At 34.5% G+C, this 21,904-nt stretch overlaps 3 protein-coding genes across 3 annotated transcripts; all 3 read right to left on the bottom strand.

Annotated features, from left to right (window-relative positions):
• Positions 1–826: 826 nt before the first annotated feature.
• On the bottom strand, positions 827–8,920 carry LOC108218618 (tyrosine--tRNA ligase 1, cytoplasmic). Its single transcript, XM_017391639.2, has 18 exons — positions 8,648–8,920; positions 7,976–8,265; positions 7,807–7,903; positions 7,608–7,713; positions 7,454–7,530; positions 7,150–7,295; positions 6,341–6,446; positions 5,920–5,979; positions 5,601–5,725; positions 5,329–5,479; positions 4,261–4,550; positions 4,084–4,180; positions 3,697–3,802; positions 3,531–3,613; positions 2,977–3,116; positions 2,284–2,389; positions 1,394–1,453; positions 827–1,090 (listed from the first exon to the last, which is right to left on the bottom strand). The coding sequence occupies exons 1-18, from the start codon at positions 8,798–8,800 to the stop codon at positions 1,070–1,072; spliced, it is 2,214 nt and encodes a 737-aa protein (XP_017247128.2). The 5' UTR covers positions 8,801–8,920; the 3' UTR covers positions 827–1,069.
• An 885-nt stretch (positions 8,921–9,805) lies between these two features.
• LOC108218619 (uncharacterized) lies at positions 9,806–13,567 on the bottom strand. The gene is made up of 6 exons (XM_017391640.2): positions 13,221–13,567; positions 11,107–11,458; positions 10,720–10,804; positions 10,552–10,638; positions 10,229–10,468; positions 9,806–10,125 (listed from the first exon to the last, which is right to left on the bottom strand). Exons 1-6 carry the CDS (start codon positions 13,373–13,375, stop codon positions 10,040–10,042), a joined length of 1,005 nt encoding a protein of 334 aa, XP_017247129.1. The 5' UTR covers positions 13,376–13,567; the 3' UTR covers positions 9,806–10,039.
• A 1,231-nt stretch (positions 13,568–14,798) lies between these two features.
• Positions 14,799–20,771, bottom strand: LOC108218893 (DEK domain-containing chromatin-associated protein 3). The gene is made up of 12 exons (XM_017392050.2): positions 20,653–20,771; positions 19,388–20,003; positions 19,261–19,294; positions 18,257–18,336; positions 17,856–17,915; positions 17,661–17,771; positions 17,150–17,230; positions 16,971–17,054; positions 16,004–16,472; positions 15,721–15,833; positions 15,484–15,514; positions 14,799–15,244 (listed from the first exon to the last, which is right to left on the bottom strand). Exons 2-12 carry the CDS (start codon positions 19,985–19,987, stop codon positions 15,081–15,083), a joined length of 1,827 nt encoding a protein of 608 aa, XP_017247539.1. The 5' UTR covers positions 19,988–20,003; positions 20,653–20,771; the 3' UTR covers positions 14,799–15,080.
• Positions 20,772–21,904: the final 1,133 nt, after the last annotated feature.

Below are 21,904 nucleotides of genomic sequence, written 5' to 3'. Positions count from 1 at the left end.
ATTTTTAATTAATTTGTTAGATTTTTACATAATAGAAATTATTATTAACATTTAAAATAGATATTCATAATATATCAATTAAAATATATGTATTTACAAAGCAAATTATAAAATATAAGTAATTATTATAACCCTGTTTTGCTCATAACCAAATTCGCAACGCTTTAAGCTAAATTATGTTACTATAAATATTATTATTAGGATAATTTTATCGGAGTCAACTTCTACGTGAGATTTTTGAGTAAAGTTGAAACAAGGTGCTCTTCACAGCGATCCTTTTTGTGTTCTTCGTAAATATTACTCCAATCGATTTATATATTTTATTCAGAAAATAAATCTCAGTCTACTCCCGAGGTGCCTAGTTCTACTACTATAAACCAGCTATTTCATTTGCTAAACTATACCCTAGTTTATCTGCTCCAAATATCACATTTGAATCAATTTTTATTAGATAATTACAATATATTGAAGTAAAATTCTACTCCAAAAGGACTTTAAAAAATTGTAAAAAAATTTTTTTTTTTACAATTTTGTAATCCCCACCCCATGTCTGGTCTGCAATTCTGCAAAGCCCATCCATTCGATTTGGGCTTTACTCTTCGTATGGGTCTCAATTAGTAATTAATTTCATTTTTTGTGATAAAATTCAAGGTCCTTGTCCTTGGCTTTGGAATTATATATGATTTAAATAGGGAAATGGGTCAACTCGAATGAGAGATTCTATACTTTATCCGTCTAAAACAATTAATTTCCTGTAATTAATACAAGATCAACGTATTATTTTCGCCTTTTTTTTTAATTCATTTATGAGATGCAGCAGTACATCTTCACACAAAAGCTCAACATGAGTTCTTCAAATTTCAATGGTACTACTTGAATTTTCAATTTTCAACAAAATTGTCAATATGAACCAAGTAAATATACCTCAATGTAATTTCACTTGCATTACTTGTTACAGTAAATTATAAGTGTATATATCAGATGTCACCAAATAAAACATGTCACGTACAATTGCTGGCACTCGTGAAGATGGTGTTTTGTCCATGGTTCGCAGACACTCTTCCATCCATCATCTGGTGATTTGGTAGCTCTACAGATGTAAAACAGGGTCAATAAGATTCATTCAACGACCGGCATAAGGGGGAAAGCTAAGAGAACTACGGCTGCTGGACTTAAGATACTGGAAAGTGGGAACTAATTATCTAGTGGAAGCAATCGCATGAACTTTAGATACGCCAGGGCAAGATTACAAGTTAAGACATGCAAATATAGTGGGGTTTGGAAATGCTCAAACATAATATGCTTTTAACAACTCTTTGGCTGTAAGGTTATAATTAAAAATGAAAGCGGGAGTGGTAGTAGAAATATTTTTGTATAAAAAGGGCAGATATACCTTCACCCTCTTGAGTAAATCCTTGGCATCTGGGTCATTTTGGAAATGATCACGCACAGGCTGCAACAAAAGATAGTTGACATTAATGTGTCCTACATTGCATAGCCAAAATAACGAATTTGGGAAGCATAGATGTTACTCACAAACCTAAATACTAAATATATATGTGAAGCTAACCTACATACATATGACCACAGAATTCATTCAAGGTATCAACAAAGCATTCAACATATCATAATATTAGCAGAACTAGACAAAGCAACCATCAACTTGCCCAATATAAAAGCAACAACAATGGACACAGAAACTCTGTTCAGCTTGTTCACCAACATCCACAGATATCATGAAATATGGAGCAGGGCATGTAGACCAAAATCAAGGCCATGCTTCACACATAAAAGATACGGGCTTGAAAAAGTTTAGCAAAACACTAAACCTATTATTCTTGACTTCAGAAACCTCAGCATCCTCAAATGCCTTTTGCATTGTTCTAAGTTTAAGCGATATTTAGCAGAGTTACGTTCAAATACAATATAAGAGACCTAGAGAGCAGGACACCTGCTCTAATGCAACATACTCTTTCATATCTGCAAAGCATTTTATCAAGCCACAGACTAAGTGACTAACCATCTGCCTACTTTACAAGTAGCACGTTCAGCACATGAACTTCTATAACTTGTACCAAAAATGGCAGGAAAGAGTAGCCAAACTCTCCCGGGTACTAAGCAGACTGGTTTATTGGAGATAATTACGTCTTTAAATGAAAGATCAAGCAATATGGAATTGAGCATATCTGAAGTTGCATAAAGCTAATTAAAAAATCAGACATACATTAGCCTGAAAAAAAGCCTGGCAAGGAGAGATTGGGTTCACAACAGTAAATCAGTTACCTGTAATATCTGATTTAATGCTTTTGCAAGAGCGTGTTTCAGGTCACTGGGTTGTACTTCCCCACTTTCATAATCAGCACTAAGGGCTTTAAAATTGTTATAGATCCTGTTAAGACAAACAAATAGGCATATCATTGAAGTTTCAATTAATCGAACATAAGACTTGAAGTTGACAAGAAGAAAACTGAAAGGCACCACTTAAATCTTTCTACGGGTTTCTTCTTAAAGGTGAAAATTGAGCCCCCTGTGGGACAAATAATAACAAATCACTGTGCATTTGATATTCTGTAAGCCTTTGCATACTCAGATACACCAGAATAAACATTTTTATCATGCTAGCAGCATCATTGGTGACTGTCAACTCTAATACTCCCTTGACGAGAATAAACATATTTCTTCATTTTTTTTCCCTAGTGTTTTTAGGGGAAGCGGTGCCTGGGGAAGGATTTAGTCTTGACATCTACTGGATAGTTGCAACCACTAACATTAATCATAAGACACTTAAAATCAGAAACTTCTTGTAGGAAGAAAGCAGTGGTCACCGACTGGAGAAATATATATATCATAGTACGATAGAGATATGCAACTGTTAACTTTGTAAAACCAAAGAACCTGACTTCCTGGCTCAATCAGCCTTTAGAGTTAATAATTTCGTAAAGCTGATTAGTAAAATAGGTTAGCATATACACTCACGTGTCATCATTTTGACTTCTGCTGACACTGAATTCAGAAAACCAAGGGAATATGATGTATTTGATATACTCCAAACAAGGATTTCCACTAACAACATTAGGTGGACAATGCGCCTTCTGTATCTTCATATTTACAGATTCCTATAGAAACACATAGCATCCCAGTAAATGAAGGTATAAACAATAACCAATAAAAACATAAATATTCCATCTAAAGAAGATATTAACGGTAATCATGTATGTCATGCATTTTAAACTGTGGCTATGTTTAAGTGTACTTATTCTTCGCTGATATTTTCCCCAAATTAATCAAGGACGTCGGAATGTATATTTTATAAATGAATTTATTTCCTTGTGAAAAAGTTGTTTTCTAGTGCTAACGTTGTTATGGAGGAACAAATACCAAGAATAGTGTTCTCCTATAATCGCCTCTATTACTATTCCAATTATTTAAGTTTTTATGTTAATTCCAAAATATCTATGTAAAAAATTACCTTTCATGTAACATTTAACCTGAGAGTCGGTGAAAATAAACTAGTTTGCAGTATATAATACCTCTTCATCCTCCATAAAAATGGCAGAAGATGGATCACTCTTTGACATCTTCTCCTGCCCTGGCTGCAAACCAGGAATCATATCTGCATAAGAGAAAACCAAAAAAGATTAATGTCAATCTAACACAACGAATAACTTTAGGAATATGATAACAAAGAGACATTACGATGAGACAATATAATCGGTTTGTTCTTCCTCTTTATCTTAAGGCAATATTCTCTTGCAAGGACATTCACTTTCCTCTGATCCATGCCAAGTTGGCATATGTCCGCCTGGTTAGACATACAAACATACATGTAAAGTTACACCGTCAGCAAGAACAGACCCAGGTTACCTCAAAATCTATATAATTTACCTATTTGCTTCAGTACAAATGAAATGCTAATAATATAAGAAGTAGACTGCAAATGAAATACCTTAATAAATATGCATATTTAAGTTATTTAGATCAAATGCTATTATAACAATACTGCTACATTTTAGGTAGAATTCTGAATCTATTAAAAATGCTGCATGGATAATAAAAAACTTGTATAAAAAAGAAAATGAGCACCTTGAGAAAAAATATATCAGCACATTGCATACATGGGTATAATATCTGAGCTGCAGTCAACTGATCCTTGTCACTACGGCCCATTATCTGACCGCACCTGGAAAAACTCCATGTAATAAGTTTTACTCAAGTATTTAAAAGTCAGACACCAAAGAACACCAAATAGAACCATCATACTTTATTATCCTCGAAAGTGTGTTCTTTCTAGCTATGTCCAGTACCAGAGGCCAGTACTCGTTTGACCTAGAATTGATCTCTTTGGAGGACAACAAAAATTCTACTTTCCCTTCCTCCAGCTTCATTCCAAGAGCTTTCCATATCTCCACAAAATAATTTCCAACAGTCTGAATTTTATTAAGGTCTCCCCCCAGTTTATTGTTTAACTGTGCAAACCAATCTGCAACCCATATCTTCACTCTGCAATCGGCTGATGTTAGTTTGTTGACATTAATTGCTTTAAGAATCCCCTGCCAGATATACAAAGAAAAGACTGATTAAAGATTCAACAATCAAGGCATGTCTGAGTAATCTGAATTGTTAGTATATTCTTTTGCAGCCTAAAGGCAGAACATAAATCACACACTCACCGTGATCTATTTTACGCATACAATAAAACAAAATAAGACTTTAGTACTACGAATTTATTAAGCAAACTATGAACGTGAATCATATGACAATATAATTCAGTGAATCATATGACGATATAATTCATTCTCTTTTGCTCTCATGTTGCTTGGCACCAGAAAATAAAAGCATACAAGTGAAGTAATACTCATGATCAGAGAAACCTGCCTCATAAATTGGTATGTTATTTCTACTAATGCAACACTGCCTAAATTTCCAAATTATATCATGCGTGATAGAACACTTTATACACAGAGAGAAACGTTCTACACTCAATCAAACGATGAGCCTAACTATAGAAACTCTCCAAAAAAAAATAAATATTCAGTGACTAAATGAGACCAAAACAAAGTAATTATTGTACAAAATGTTACAAGCAATAGAAAGAATATGCATCAACAAAATAAAGTAATCACTGTGCAAAATGTTACAAGCACTCAGAAGAATATGCATGTGAATCAACTCTAGCACACAGATAATTTTAACATACACATTATAAACATACATAATATAAGCTCATTCAACATATACGCCAAAACAATTGCAACATACAAAGTAAAATGACAATGCCAAATGTAATTCTAGTGTCACAAAGACCTGTAACACATGAAAAATTCTAACCTGAGCTACATGCATTCTACCGGAAGGTTCAAAGCCGTCATAGGCAATAGGTTCAGGCTTCTTCGCTAGAAGATTCTTCAGTTCATCCAACTTTATACACTCCTCCCCTATACTCCTTACGGTATTAAATTTGCGGTCTTCAATACTCATCCTGCTCCAAATATTGGTTTCATGATAATGAAATAAGTATGAAAAATATGATCACTGAACAGTTATAATATCCAAGTAAACATTAACAAAGGCAACTATAGAATCATAAAGAAGATTATTACTGGTTCAACCCATCTGATAGCAGTTCAGAAGATAATTCCTCATCCTGCAACTCCACTGACTGCGACTCAATGTCAGAGGCGACTGGAATTTTCTCCACTGGGGGGTCTTTGGAAACTTTGTAACCCTGCAAAACATAAATAACTGATTAGATATATGTGTACAGACTGTGCAAAATAAAATTCAGTAAAGTGTGATGTTGAGAGCCAAATCTCAGCTTAAATTTAGGGCTTCACATGTTTTTATTCAGAACATATAAAATGTAATTTTTTATCACATACAAAGCTAATAAATCCAAACATGTAAGCCATATATACAAACCTTGACCCTTTTTAATAGATCTCTAGCAGCAGCATCCTTCTTGAAATGTTCGCGCACGGGCTGTTAGGGGGAAAATAATAGATAAGCACAGTAGCCTTATATAAGACCACAACCCCTATTTGGATGGCTTTCTGAAGTCAGAATTATAATGCAATGCCAAATACAACAGTTACCAAGGGGACTAAAGACTATGAAGAGTCCCTACAATACATATGGTATCCTGATACACGCTGGTTACACCCACATGCATAGAATTACCCAAATTGATAAGTGCAAAAGAAAGTTATGGCACAATAACATGTCTATATGAAGGTGGACAACTAGATATCATATTTAGAGAACTTGGAAGTCATGCCATGACTCAAATGCTCAATGCATGACAAATAGGTCATGAACAAGATTTAAGAAAACTATCACACACCTGCAATATCTTGTTGATTGCTTTTGTAAGAGCAGGCTTCAAGTCCCCAGGATGCAATCTTCCACTTTCGTAGTCGGAGATTAGTTCCTCAAAACTTGAAAATGTTCTGTTTGCACAGATGTATATAAGTGAATTAATAACAATTAATACTCTCGCCTCCACTAATTGCAAAGTACATATATGCAGCCAGTTTATGAAGTTAAGAATCTTCAATGAAATTAGAAATTAATATATAACTCCTGGGTACGAGCACCAGTTACCCCCACTAGTAGTAGTTAAAATATGACAAAAAAAGATAAGGAAATAATATATGTGGGGAAACAAACGGAAGTTCTTGAGAGGTGACAATTAACCACAAAACAGAGTTTGTGATAGCAGACTGATGGCAAATAATTTGTAACTTTGAAAATATATACACAACTAGATAATACAAAGCTAAATAACACCAAAGGCTCCACCATTTCTTTTTATATAAACTCAAGTTACATTACATCATTACTTTAACTATGAAACGTTTTAAATAACAGTACGACATTGTGTCCCGTCATTAGCAAATACACACAAACTCATATACGTAATCATTGATTGTGTCTATTTTAATCATGTCTTACTTTTTGGTCAATATTTAGGTGTTGGATAAAAGCAAACCAACTCCGACACAGATTCACATGGAGAGAAAAATATTATATTAGCTACAAGGTTAGCATGAACGGTGCAGTAATCGGAGGCAACAAACACATAATTTATAGAACAATCTTAAGGGAAGATGGGAGTCGTTTAGAGGTTGGAAAATGAGGCGAATAACTTACTTGTTACCGCCATTTTTTTCACCCCTCTCAACCACAAACTCACTAAACCAAGGGAAAATAATGTATCTGATGTACTCCAGACATGGGTTTTCATTGACAACAACCGGTGGACAATATGCCTTCTTTATCTTGACATTTACATCTGCCTGCAACATCCATCAAACGCACGATATTTAACTGTTACGCATGTGAGTCCAGAGGAGGTCGTAGGAAGTGTGCCAGCTAATGAAGGTATACTAGAATAATATAAGTGGATATAGAATTTAAACAAGGTGGTTTACACTTGGATTGGCCTAACAATTACCTCCTCATCATCCATAAAAATAAAACATGACGGGTCATTCTTTTTCTCTTGCCCTTGCTGCAAAGCAGAGATCACATCTGCAAACAAAGTAACCATGTCAATAGAAGAAGCAAGATTATATAAAAGGTGGGGGGAGGATTTGCATAGACCATACGATGAGACAATATTACTGGCTTGTTTTCCCTCTTAATCTTTTCACTGTACTCTCTTGCGAGTACATTTACTTCCATCTGATCCATGCTTGTTTGGCAAATGTCAGCCTGTTCAGGATAATAAATTTCTGCATTAATATAAATTAAAATAATGATGATGAACAGAGTGTACTATAATATGACAAACTGGAGCTGAAGTACCTCAAGGAAAAAAATATCGGCACATTGCATGACAGTGTACACTATATGTGATGCATTTAATTCATCATGTTCACAAAGACCCATAAGTTTTATGCACCTGACATATGTAACGAATAAATTTCATTCGGCATATATCCAAAACTTGTAGTAGAACAATCATATTACATACCTCTCTACGCCAGAAACTGTGTTCCCTCTTGCAATATTTAAGACTAGAGGCCAGTATACATCCGACTGGGAATCAGTTTCTTTGGAGGCCCACAGCAGCTTGAATTTCTCATCTTCCAGATTAACCCCTAAAGCTTTCAAAATCTCAACAAAATACTTCCCGGCGACTTGAATTTTATTCATGTCTCCCCCCAACTTATTGTTTAATTGTGCAAAAATATCTGCCATCCAAACTTTTACTTGGCAACCAGCTGCAATCATTTTCTTGACATTAATGGCCTTCACAACACCCTGCATAGACAACATCGATAAACTACACCGTTCTGCAGGAAATATTTTACTGCTCGACTATTAATCACACAAACACATCAAATCAATATCTTCTTGTAACTAATTTTGAAAAACAATCGCAATAAAAAACATAAACCCCTTAATAAAGCCACTAAACCAGAATTAACAATTACTCAAATTAACACAACTAAACTGCTAACTAAACTACCACCAACTACAAAAGCACATCAAAATCTTGTTGCAACTAATTCTAATCCCCCACTAAACGAAAATCAAGCAAACCCCAGTAAGAAAAAACCAAAAATTACAGCATTAACATAAAAACAAAGAAAACCAAGAAGAACCCAGATCAAATAAAGATGAATTGAGCCTAAAAATCAACCTGGGCTAGTGGGATTTTGCCAGAGGGTTCAAAGCGATCCAAGAAAACTGGCAGAGGCTTGTTAGCTAAAAGATGAAGAAGCTCATCTTGTGTGCAACACTCCTCCCAGTCATTTCCCATTATCATCTTCATCTTCTCTTCACTATTCGCCATCTCTTGTTGTGCTGCAGCTGCTGCCGTGTGTGTGTATAACTGCTAAAGGACAGTTAACCCAATTAGCCAATTAGGGTTTATCTGCGCTTCTCTTTTGTTTTGTTTTTTTCATTTGGCAATTACGCAACAATTTTAATTAAATTTAGATGAACATGTATCTTGAGATAAATTTGATTTACAATTTTGCAGTTTTATATTAAAATGGAATTTTCTCTGTCTATATAGGATTTATTTATTTATTTTTGAATTTTAAAAGTTTGAAAATATGTGCCATAGATTTTTTTAATTTTAAAAATGATTTATTGTAAATTTAATGAGTTTTTGAAAATACTTTAAACATGTGCATATTCACTCAAAATTTAAGAATTAATGTATTTCGATCTGATTTAGAATAATTTTTTGAAATTCAAGCATATTCAATAGAGATTACAAAAAAATTCTAAGATATGACAGTAAATTTGTGTAAAATATTAATTAAATACAATCTTTGATATCTGTAAATTACTTAAGTTCTTTTTCAAAATTTTATAATTAAATGCAGTTCAGTATCTTCTTTCTATAAAGATCATTTTTTTTTTTTTGAAATCAAAAGTTAAACGATCAACAAAATCTGATCATAATTAAAATAATATTTTTATCAATAATAAAATGTATACTAATTTTTTACTTTAAAACACAAAACTAAATATAAATTTTGTTGTTTCAAGTTTGCAAAAGAAGAGTGGACTGTTGTTTCAAGTTTGCAAAAGAAGAGTTAACAACAGTCCGCTGAATCACTGAACATGTCAGAAGCCAATTGTATGAGAAAACTCTAAGTACCTCGAATCCAAGAGATGAGATCATATAACAGTCAAGCTATTCAAAAATTCAACCATGAATGATACTAGACTCATGTCATGTGTACACCAGACAAGATTCTCGAGAATTCAGAACTCTCTGGCCAGCAACTATAACAATCTCGATCACCCAGTCATGCAAAAATTAAACAGAGGAACAAAATTTAGATGTCTTAAAAAGAACGGTGTTATGATTGCAAAGACAACTCAATAGCAGTCACAAAGAACATATATTTTGAGAAAAGTCTAGTTTACAATTTTGCATAGAATAGTTAATTTGAAAGAAAAGTGCCTGTCCTGACACCCAAAAAAAAAAAAAAGAAAGAAAAGTGCTTGAACACCAGTATTTAGCTGGCTTCGAGGCTACAGGAAAGTTTTATTAAATAATCAGCATCTTTTTAGCCTATGGACTTGTAAGGCCCGGACGATTAACCATATCAAAACAATAGGCCACTATAGGCGGCCCTGCCAAGTCTCCAAGTACACACCCTGCAAATTATGCAAAGAGATTAGATCAAGAAGCTTACAAATTAAAATTCAGTTGATCCTGCGTTCCTGGCAAGAAAAAAACAAGTTGTATTCATGTTTATACCTATGGTTTGACCCATGGAGGGGCGAATGATCGTTGCACCTATTCCTGCTCCAATAGAGGCAAAAATAAGTGATGCACCACACCTTATAGTAATAGTATAAACCCTCTTCTGGAGGCGCTTGAATTGCTCGGCCTTGTCTATAGTTTCCGACTCTTCAGTCCTAAAAATAGAAGATAAGAAGCGATACGTATCGATAGCCACTTGGACAAGCCATGTTGCAGCAACTCCAAGAAAATGTCCTGCTTGGCCATGAAAAAGTAAGAAGAGTAAGAAAAAAATGCAGTTGGATTATACTAGTATTTAGCAGTATTTAAAACTAAACCTCTGAAGGTAGTTCTGGTAACTCTGAAGAAATAAACTGTAATAGGTAGGTCTCTTCCAGCCTTGCGTGTGGCTGATAAGGAAACATCTGCATAGATTTGATACAGCAGTTAGCCGCTGAATACAATTTTGCTAGGTGATACAAACTAATTTGGCTTAGCAGAAGCACCTTTAATAAGTTTCGATGCTGTCCGCTGTGAAACATAACAAAGAGCAAGTCGTTCCAAAATCCTTCGAGTGGTTAAAACCGTTGTCTGAAATACAAAATCAACATTACAAGGTTTATTTTGCTCTTCAAACATATAGGATATGTTACGCATGATTTAAATTTCTCTCAAGACAACAAAAGATTTACAACTTATTGAACAAGAAAAAATATAATGTATTACAAATATCCTGTTTGAATTAGAAAATTATTTTGCCATTTGCTATGGGTTTTTTTCAATATTATTATAAACTTACACAGTTACACATTTAAAGAACCATTATGTAGGCCATGAAGATTTGTTATATTATGTACTGAGAATCATTATGTGAAAGATTGATTTAGACTTGCCTCGCGGATAATTTGCTTTACCGATTTCTTAAAGGGAACAACCAAATCTACATCTCGTCTCGCAGGAGGGTCTTGTAAGAAGTCCTCATCATCTTCATCCTCTTCTATGGTTGCACGAGGCTCCACAAGGGGTAAAAAATGTAACAGGAATGACCTCAGTGTAATCAGAGAAAAAGACTTCCAATGAAAAGCTGATAACAAAGGTTTAAGCTGTATGTAGTACTCTTTACTGCTGTAATTATATTGTTCACTCTCAAAGATAGTTTTAGGTGGAGATCGTATGCCAGATAAAGCATAAGCATCTTCAGGTAACGTTGCACCAGCATCGCAGTAAGCAACTTTTCTACCAACGCTGTAGAGTATAGTTATGTTTAAAGATTAGAAGGATTAAGAAGATTTAATTAACCCAAAAGGAAGAAGATTTTTAAAACAGACACAAAGCCAGACTCAATTCGGAAAAACCTGAACGAACTCTCTAAATATCAAATCTTCTGAACCACGATATAAATAACCGATGAAAGACAACTAAATGTATATTAAAAATATGTGCCAATTGGGAATTTAGTAATCACAGGACGGGAATCGCCCACAAAACCTCAAATGCAAAACAATCATAAGACCAAAATCATAATTCCCACTTAAGAAACAATGTCATTAACATTTAAGAAGATATCTCCGCACCTTCATCCCGTTATCGAATAACTATAATAATGTTTACGCATATTATTTTGGAATGCATGATAAAACAGATAGCCACAATGAATACCATATTCCATAAACCCCAAACCCCTCCCACAGGCCTTACGCGTACTAGATCTTTCAATAATCCACCATTCATACCTGCTAGCCAATGTGTACCAGTTAAAAAGTTATTCTCAAATTGGCATTCAGACTTACCAAACTTATAATAAGAGATGTTACATTCATGACAGATGTCACATTCATGACGCTGGCTAAACCACACCTATTAACTTAATCATACAAACGTTACATTCCATCTCGTGGCCTTTTAGTGACGGGTTTTATATCAAGTGGGCCACCCATCTCGCCGAAAAGTCTCAAGTGGCACATAGGTCTCCACGGAGACTCCTTTAAAACACTAATCCATTGTTAAATATCCCACCGTTAAATTCTTAATTAATTTTTAACGGAAACTGTTAAATTCAAAGCTCCTCCATTAGCAACGGCTATATTTATACAGATGGCAGTACACGTGGCGGTGACTTGTAAGCGGCGTGGCTGTGCTTGTTCAACGTTACAAGTCACTACCACGTTTACTGCCATCTGTATAAATATAGCCGTTGCTAACTGCTATATTTATACAAATGGTAGTACACGCCGCTTACAAGTCACCGCCACGTGTACTGCCCATCTGTATGAATATAGCCGTTGCTAACAGAGGAGCTTTTATTTTTAACAGTTTCTGTTAAAAATTAATTAAGAAGTTAACAGAGGGATATTTGACAATGGATTAGTGTTTTAAATGAGTCGCCGTGCAGACCTATGTGCCACTTGAGACTTTTCGGCGAGATGGGTGGCTTACTTGATATAAAACCCTTTTAGTGACTACGGTGAGTACGGACACATACAAAAGAAACCACTGACTATCAATCTATCATTAATCAAGACTCAATTACAAAGAACCAAACAATACTGCTCTATTCCAAATACACTCAATCATATCGAAAAACCCGATAATTATAAAACATCTCTACACACATACTATGTGACAAACCGGATCAAATCGAGTCTTTTTCCGAAAATCGGGTCAAACTCCGAATTCTGAATCCGAATATGAGCATAAATACACCGGCTCAGATGCAACAACTTGTGTAATCCACAATCCCACCACAAGCCCCCAAAAGATCATGATTTGTTGGTACAATTAATAGTTGTGTTTGATAGTAGTACTTAAGCTTATAAACTAAACTAAAATCTATACAATGGGACTGGGGTGTACATACTAGCACAAGGGCAAATCTCACCACAAAATCAGGCACAAATACAACAACATGGTCAAGTTCAACAACACATTATACATACAATGTACACAAACTAAACAAAAAAAAAAAAATCAATTAATGACACAAAAATACATAATCATAAAGAATTACCCAAAAGATGATCTAGACAGCAAAGGGGATGCAACAGAGGCGGCGGCGGCAGAAGCAGCGAGAGTTGCAGAGAAAGATCGGCAAGATTGAAAAGCTTGAGAATTAAAGCTTGGATTTTTACTTAACAAATCAATGAGTAAAGCTATCCCAGACATCTTAATCAACAAACCCAACAAAAAGATTCAATCTTTTTGATTTTTCTTGATAATTGATGCCAAGATCGTACGAATAAATTCGATCTCTCCGAAGCTCAGTGTAAAACTCTCGTCCAATTGGGGTTTATCCTTCCCTAAAGTTTTTGCTTTTTATCTTGGGACAATGTAAAGTTGTATTTATTATAACATTGGCAAATTAATCGTCCGAGTTGATGTGGATTAAATAATTTTTGGTTGAATTAAATTTGAAGCTAATAATAAATAGTTGATAAATGCGTTTAAATCTAATTATTACATATTAGAGAGTTTAATTAGTGTAATAGATATTATATATCTATATTTTATATAAAATAGGTATAATATTGTCACATATATACCAATATTTAGATTTTATTATTTGATAAACGGTTAAGATTATACTCTGTGAGAGTTAAAAGATATCAATACTATAATAAAAAAAATAATTACAATATAGGGCTACACCTATTTTTAAAGAATAAAATATTCTTTAAAAAAGATATGACAAAATAATAAAAATTGAGATATACTCTGATTAGTTTTCAAAAGGAAAACTAGAGCTACTTTTAACAAGTTGCCTTTATATTAAAAATTCGAAAATAAATCTCAATCTACTAACAAAAACATTTAAACTTTTAACTTGTCAAGCTTAACTACAGGCCTATAAGGCTACAACTGAAGAATTCGAAACCAAACTTATGCTCCATATACATCCACCGCTTGATGGAAGAGATGAGATGCTATGACAGGTTTACAACTTTACATAGCCATTATAAAAACTACATGGCTGCGCAAAGTCAAGCGGATATAACAAGACTCGAAATGAGCCGGGATTAAAATATATGATAATATTTACTCCCTCCGTCCCTTTGACATGTATACGTTTGGATTGGACACAGAGACTAAGAAAAATATATAAAATAATATAAAATGAGAGGAAAGAGAAGGAAAAGTGAGTAAAGTGGTGAGATCCATCAATATATAATTGATAGACCAGTAAAAGTGGATGAAAGCAGTGGGTGATTGACATTTTTATATTATAAAAGGTTACCAATTTGGGAAGATTTTGAAATGTATAGAATTGGGTAGGACATCTAAAAAAGTAAAGTGTATAGAAATCAGAGGGACGGAAGGATTACTTGCTAACCATTCGAGATTAGTCTGGAGAGAGAGAGAGAGGGGAAAAAAAGGAGGAAGAAATAACCTGAGGCTCGTCAACCTGGCAAAGTCATACAGATAAGCTAATGGCTCATTAACCGAGCATCAGCCCCCTTAAAATTTGGGCATACCTTCTGAATCTCTGATGGAAAAAGTGCCAAGATTTTTTCTTAGCAAACTGACACTATAAACTTGACTGTTGTAAACTGAAGCATAAAACAGCCAAAACGGCAGTAAACCAAAGGAGTAAAAAAGACCTGTTCGGAAATTCCAACCATGTAAGAACAGAAGAATGTTACAACCGCCCGAAGACAGAACAGTTATCTGAATCCCTACACTTTGGTATTTTTGTGTGTCCATAAAGCAAACCTCCTATTTCTATTAGTTTCTACAGAATTTAAGAACTCTAGCCAGCAACTATATGAGTCTACAGAAATTACAGCTGACCATACCCAGTCATACTAAATATCTCAAAGATAACTTGATAGCTGTTCACTAACACTACTCTTCACGGCCAACTCCATGCAGGTCAGACATCCACCCCTGCAGCTGAAGCCGGTGTGTCAGCTTTAACACCTTCAGGTTCTTCCTCTTCCTCGGTGTCTGCCTCATCAGCTAATTTCGTCAGCTCTTCCTGAATCATGGCCTTAATAGACAGTTTTCTGGGTATGAGATCAGTTTTGAATCGCTCACCTGTAAAAAGGAAGTCTTTTGTCACAAACTTGACATGTAAACATCTAAAAACTAATCAAAGTACATCCCTCCCCCCCTCCGAAGCACATAAAGGCAAAGGCAATGGAATGCTAGAATTTGCTATTCATTTTTTGATAAGTAACACGCAAGAGCCCATGATACACATAAAAAATATGTAGGAACAAAAATTGCAGGTTAAAACTTAAACATGAAAATATTAAAAAGCTGTTGAACTTTACCAAGTAGCTTCAGAATATCCGTGAAGGTAGCCTGCAAGCAACCAAAGTGTATATAATTACATCAGAGACTATGTTTAAATCTTATTAAAGAGAATCAAATTAAAATATATTAGCACAGATATGCTAATCTATCAGCAGCTTATATGATCTAATGCTTATATGTAAAACTTCAATTGCCACAACGATTACTTGTTCATTTATCAACCTTGAGATGATTATTAATTTATATTTTCTTACCGTGTTGAAGTCCACCTGCTTGAGAATTTCGCGAATTGCAGTCTTAAGCTCATTGTCACTAGGCTTTAACTTCTCCACTTTAGGTTTATCCTTGCCTTTCACAACTTTTTTGCCTTGAAAAAGAAAGAAGAACATTGGGAACAAATGATTGTTATTTACTTCAACTAAGGAGTTTCCACATAATACAATTGAAGAATATTTTCTTGCAAAATACTGAAATCTGTTAAACATTTGAGTGGGCAAGAATAGTATTTAAAATTCTTTAGAAAATGAAAATACATACCAGCTTTTTCCTTCGAAGCAGATTTTTTCGGTGTTGGTGATTTCTCCTTAACTACTTCAGTTTTCTTCTTCCTTGAGAAAATCTTAGGACTTGTATCACCATCTTGAACCTTAGAACGGCTTGAGGATGGTTTGGATGATGCTTTCTTAGGGGGTGGACTTGCCTTCTTCACGATTGAAGCTTTTTTAGCTTTAGCTTTCTCAGCAGAATTCTTTTTCATGGACGACTTGTTTGATGAAACTCTTTTGCGTTTTTTAGTGTCTTCTTCAGACCCTACTTCAGTATCAGACTCCTTTTCTTCACTTTGGGCACGCTCAGGCTTTTCAGCATCAGATCCATCAGAAACACCATTTACATTTTCCTGTTCTACATGCACAGCATCATCATCTGCTTCCTCACGTTCATCTTCTGTTTCAGATGCATCCTTGTTACCGTCCCCTTTGGATGCACTTCCATTCATCTTCCGACTCTGCATAAAATAGAGGGGAATAACAAAAAAGCAATAAATGATAATCAGTATAAATGAATGATTGTCATGCTCCACGTCCCTAGCTTACTTCTAATATTCCTCGATTCAGAGCAAGAAGTAACATGCGAATAGGCTAAGACATTGCAACTAATATACTATAATATCATAGTAAGTGTTTTGAGGATCAAGAACTGTACAATTATGATTTATAGGAAAGAAAGACAAGCAGATCTGTTAATTTTAATCCATGCAAGTAGACCGAAACAAGAACTGAAGTATAAAGCATTTAATGAAATATGCACATCCTCTTTTACATATTAAAAGCAAAAAAAAAAAAAAAAAAAAAAAAACAATACCGCCACCCCGTAGTGGCCTATATTCTATATAACACTAAATGCAGAAGAGAAGAATCTTATGCTCTAAATGCGAAACCAAAAATTATAAACTTGCTTTATATTATTTCAGGATGAATGAATTGTATTCGGAACCAATTAATACCTTAGAAGAGCTCTTTGAAGGTGCACTCCCAGATGGTGATGTGACTTTTTTGCTGGATCTCTTGCGCTTGGTACCTTTGCTCAACTGATACAAATAATGCAATAACATAATATGGATTATAAAAACCAGCATCAAATAAACCCTAGATAACTGAAACAAGTAACATCTAAATAACCAACCTGTTCTTTCTCAGCAAGTAACTCGCTAGTAGTAGCATGAGGTGCTTCCAAAAATTCAAAGAGCTTCGTGACAATGTCTTCCTGAATACACAAAATAATTCTGATCAATACAACTTACCAATGTGATGCATGGTGATAACTTGCATAGCTCAATACAGTAAGAATATAAAGTATTCATACAAAGCATAGAAAACATTATCTACATGACCGGTGTATTGTATACATGTCACAACAAAACATTAAAAGTAAATTGAAATTCACTTTTTTATACATGTCGAATTAAAGTTTATACCATCCAAGGAGAAGTCAATTAATGGATAACTTTGCAATACAACTCAGGTGGAGGAATAAAAAAGTACTTGAAGGGAAACCATTTCTGGTACTCAAGAAAAAGCATAAAGCTTTTTTTATGGTTAACTTTAGGATCCACACTCCATTTTATCCATCAACAGAATTACTACAGTATCAACAAGTTAAAAGTTCTAAGACTCATCAGTCAAAATAAACAAACCTTCTTAGACGTAGCCCTTGTTAATGGCAAGTCAAACAAATCACAAAATTCCAGCAACTTTTCTTTAACGCACTTGTCAAGCTTTTCTTTTATCTTGAGCTTTTGTTTGTCCTACACACACATACATGTATATATATATTATAATAATACATTCACTTGTCTTAAAGTATATAGTCCATAAAATATGATCAATACCTCATTTCCATGATATACAAAGCCAGAAAACTGAGAGATGTTGCTCTTGACCTGTGATGCCTGCAGATATCAAATACTAGTCAAAACTTTAATTATGTGGCAGAAGCATAATTTACATCCATCAACCATGTTAAGTGTTAACATCCTCCTCATATTGTTACCATCCTTCATCTAACATAGATGTACTTAATACAGTATCGCCTTTAATATTCTACTCACTCATTTTCTGATAATTTTTATCAAACAGAATCCCTGCTATACATGTTTTAACAAGCCATATACGGATGTTGGGTGTTAGAAACAAGTACACATCGGAGATGGACCACAAATCAGTTAGCATTGTCACACCTAAATTGTCAGAATAAGTATGAAATTTAAATTTCAGGTTGCCACCAACTGACCTTTCCTCTCCTTCCAAAGAGAATTGAATGAAGCAATTTGAAAGTCTCCTCGCTCTTCTTTCTTGAAAGCTTGTACGCCACTGCTAAAATAACTCTGTGTTAGTTCCCCATAGACTCAATGAAGCTAGGTAGAAGGGAAGAAAGTAATGCACATATTCAGAAAGTAAACCTTATTATATCTCTAACAAAAAGTGAAGTGATGATATGAAACAACGAAACAGAAATCGCAAAACTGGTTTTTATAAAAGGGTGTCATCAACTACTGTTCAAAACTTGGAGAGACGGTGATGAATGACATATATAACATAATTCAAAAGTAGAGTATTATCAAATAAATTTGGTGCCAGAAGCGAACAAACACTGGAAACAGTATTGGTGGATTACCTTATTCAGCATTCCGTAATCTGTATTTATAGAATGCTAATTAACAGATGACTGTAAATACAGATACTAGTTAGCTGTAATTATCAGTTATAGTAATAAAACAGGCTGCAACTAGAGATAGTAATTAGCAGGTCATGATAATATTATCAGGCTGTATTTAGAGATAGTGATTAGCAAGTTCTCACAAGTTAGTTAGGCTATAACTGTGGCATATTCTGTGTATCAGTTGCTTTTATAAGAGAAACTAATTACAAAAAATAAAAACATTTAGTTTGAATAAGACTCGCACAGACGTGTGCACAAAAATCAAACATTAAGTGTTCCTCGATAAAAAAAAACACCATTACATTTAATAGACAATACACTAAGTAAATGTTCCAACAAATCAACTCATTCAATTATCTAGCTCTAGGAATTAAAGATACATAAATTTATCTCCAAAGGAACAGATATAAGTGTAAAGAGACAAGTATCAGGGCACAATATATGAATAACTTTTATCAAGTACAAATATTCCATATTAAAACTTTTATGCCACACCAAATATCACAGATTATCGATATTGGCAGTAATCACACAGAATCGGAAGCATTTAGTATTTGGTGTTAGATTGACTTTACCGTTGGGTATATCTTTCAATGCAGTACCAGGGCCCTGCAATATCCATATTAATGATAATTAGTAACTCGTAAGAATATTCGCTAACTTCATGCCTAATAATATGTGTTGAAAAAAATATTGCAACACCTTTTCAACACGAAAATCTTTCCCAGAATCTTTCTCAACAGTTGCAACAAGCCTTTCAACCGACTTCCGTTCGCGGACAGGGCGATCGCTTGCAAGAGCAGGAGTCACAGGGGTTTTTGGCTCCTCTTTTTTCTTTTCCACAGCTTTCTTCTTTTCTTTAGGGTTTTGTGCAGCTGTTTCTGGCTTTCCTTTCCCGCGTTTTTTCTTTGAGACTTTTTTCTCAGTACCCTTGTCAGCCTTCTCGTCATCCGCCGACAATCCAGCAGTATTCTCCACTTTATCATTTCCTTCATCCTCCGGTTTTGTCGCATTGCCTTCTTCCACTTCAGCAATTTTCGCCGCTTCCACTTCTTTATTTGCCTCTGATTCCGAATCTTCTTTCACGTCATTCTTGTCGGGTTCCTCAGCTTCTTCCTTGTCTACATCCATTTTCGAAGTTTCGATTTTCTCCTCCTCCGTCTTGCTATCCTCTTCCATATCCTTCACTTCATCATCCCCATCGCCTTTTTTCTCAACCACAGGCTCAACTTCTTTACCCACCGGAGCCCCTCCATTGTCCACAACCTCCTTAACCTCAGTCACCACTTCTTCCTTATCCATAGCGAATCAAATCTTCCTGTCCAAAAGTACCAAAAATATAAGCAAATCAATTTTAGGAAAAAATTAGACTCAACTAAAATTTAGCACATACAAATTACCAAAACAAATCAAATTTAACATATACCAATGCTACTTAAATTCAATAACAAAGACACAAAAATCTCATCAAAGCCTTAAACAACTAAAACACATACATACATATATCATAAAAACACAACAAACACATTGAATTCCACCACTTCGAAGCACATAAATGATGTAAACAAGCTGTACACCTGAAACCCTAGCAAGATCTACAAGCAAAACCACAAACAAACACAAAATTCACACAAACAATTCAAACGAATCACAAATGTACGTGATAAACAGGGAAAAAAACCCTAGCTTGCAGCAATAAAAATTCGATCTTTCCACATACCAAGAACACAACAAAATCAACCACACGCAAGATGAAATAAAGATTCAATCTTTGATACAAAAATTCGATCTTTACACATAAACAACACAACAAAATCAAAGACCCACAAGATGAGATAAAGCTTCAATCTTTAAAATAAAAATTCAATCTTTACACACAAACAAGAACACACCTAGATCAAGATGCACATAAAAAATTAAAGGGCCAATTTTAATCGAAAAAAAAAAGAGAGAATTCGAGGACTTACAGAGATATCACGACAAGCAGAGAGTGAGCAGATAGTAGTGAAATGTTATAAAGGGGATTGTATATATCTCGAATGCGGACTTGAAATGCGGGTTTAAAACGAGTTTAATGCCATGTAGGATGACGAGGGGGGAATTCGAATAAGGGGCTACGTGTACGGTCGAGATTTATTTGGGGGAGCATCTGGGCCGTTGATATGACATAATATTTTGGTTTGAGGATTGGTGTGTGACCGGCAACCGGAGTAGCCGGTAAGGATTTTCTAGGACCGGTATCCTCTTGGCTTGGGTTTGTGTTTGCTCACTCAAGTGTGCTTTTTGGCAATCCTTAATCGGTCTATCCATTCATGTGTTTGCGTTGACTTTCATCATTTTGAATGACTTGCGGTTTGTGGGTTAACAATTCAGATCTCCATATATTATGCGATATAAATCATCGGGTAATGATTTTGGAAAAAATGATGATAGTAATGGGGTGATCATAAATTTATATCGAAGGATATGTTTTGTGTTTGTTGTAGCTCGAAAATATATATATATATTTAACAAAATATTAATAGATGAATTAAATTTTTTATTTATGAAAAATATTAATTATATATTTTTTGAATACACTGAGTATAACAATATATTATATTAATTGAAAATTTGACTTACGTTATTAGTGTTATTTATTTTCATGGCATACGGATTAAATATATGTATAGATTTTTTGAGTTAGTACATTTTCACACTTAATTAGTCATAACATGCATGAAATTAAAAAATATAATGAATATAAGTAGCCCAAAGTATTTCTAGTTTTCTTTTTCTCTCTTCTCTCTAGCCGCCTCCTCTTTTCATCTCCGACGGGGCTTCCATCGGTTTCCGGTGGAAAGCCCCAAATCTTTTCGTTTGATTGCTAGTTTTTTATTGTTCTTGCTTTTTCATTGAGTTTCTTAATAAATCTCCATATTCGGGGAAAGTTTTCTTAAATCTATATCACCGAAACTTTCGATATTCGTTTTTATTCGCTTCCAGAGGCCTTTTTGGATTTGTGAGTGGATCGATTATCTCCTAAGCGTCGTGGTGCAGATCTAATTGTTTTAGTTTGTTTTGATTATAGTTTGATTTCTCTCCCTGGTGAGAGTGTGTGATTTTTCTCTCCTTTTGTGAGAGTGGTTTGGATTCATAGATAAAGCCTTTCGGGAATTGCATTTGTGGTCGATAGCTCAAACGGAGTTTTTGGAAAAGATGGTGAACACAGAGCAAGGA

The sequence above is a fragment of the Daucus carota genome, chromosome 4 (genome assembly GCF_001625215.2).
Source record: "Daucus carota subsp. sativus chromosome 4, DH1 v3.0, whole genome shotgun sequence".
Lineage (NCBI taxonomy): Eukaryota > Viridiplantae > Streptophyta > Magnoliopsida > Apiales > Apiaceae > Daucus > Daucus carota.
Note: the sequence above shows the minus strand (reverse complement) of the source record. Positions and strands in the feature narration are given on the sequence as shown.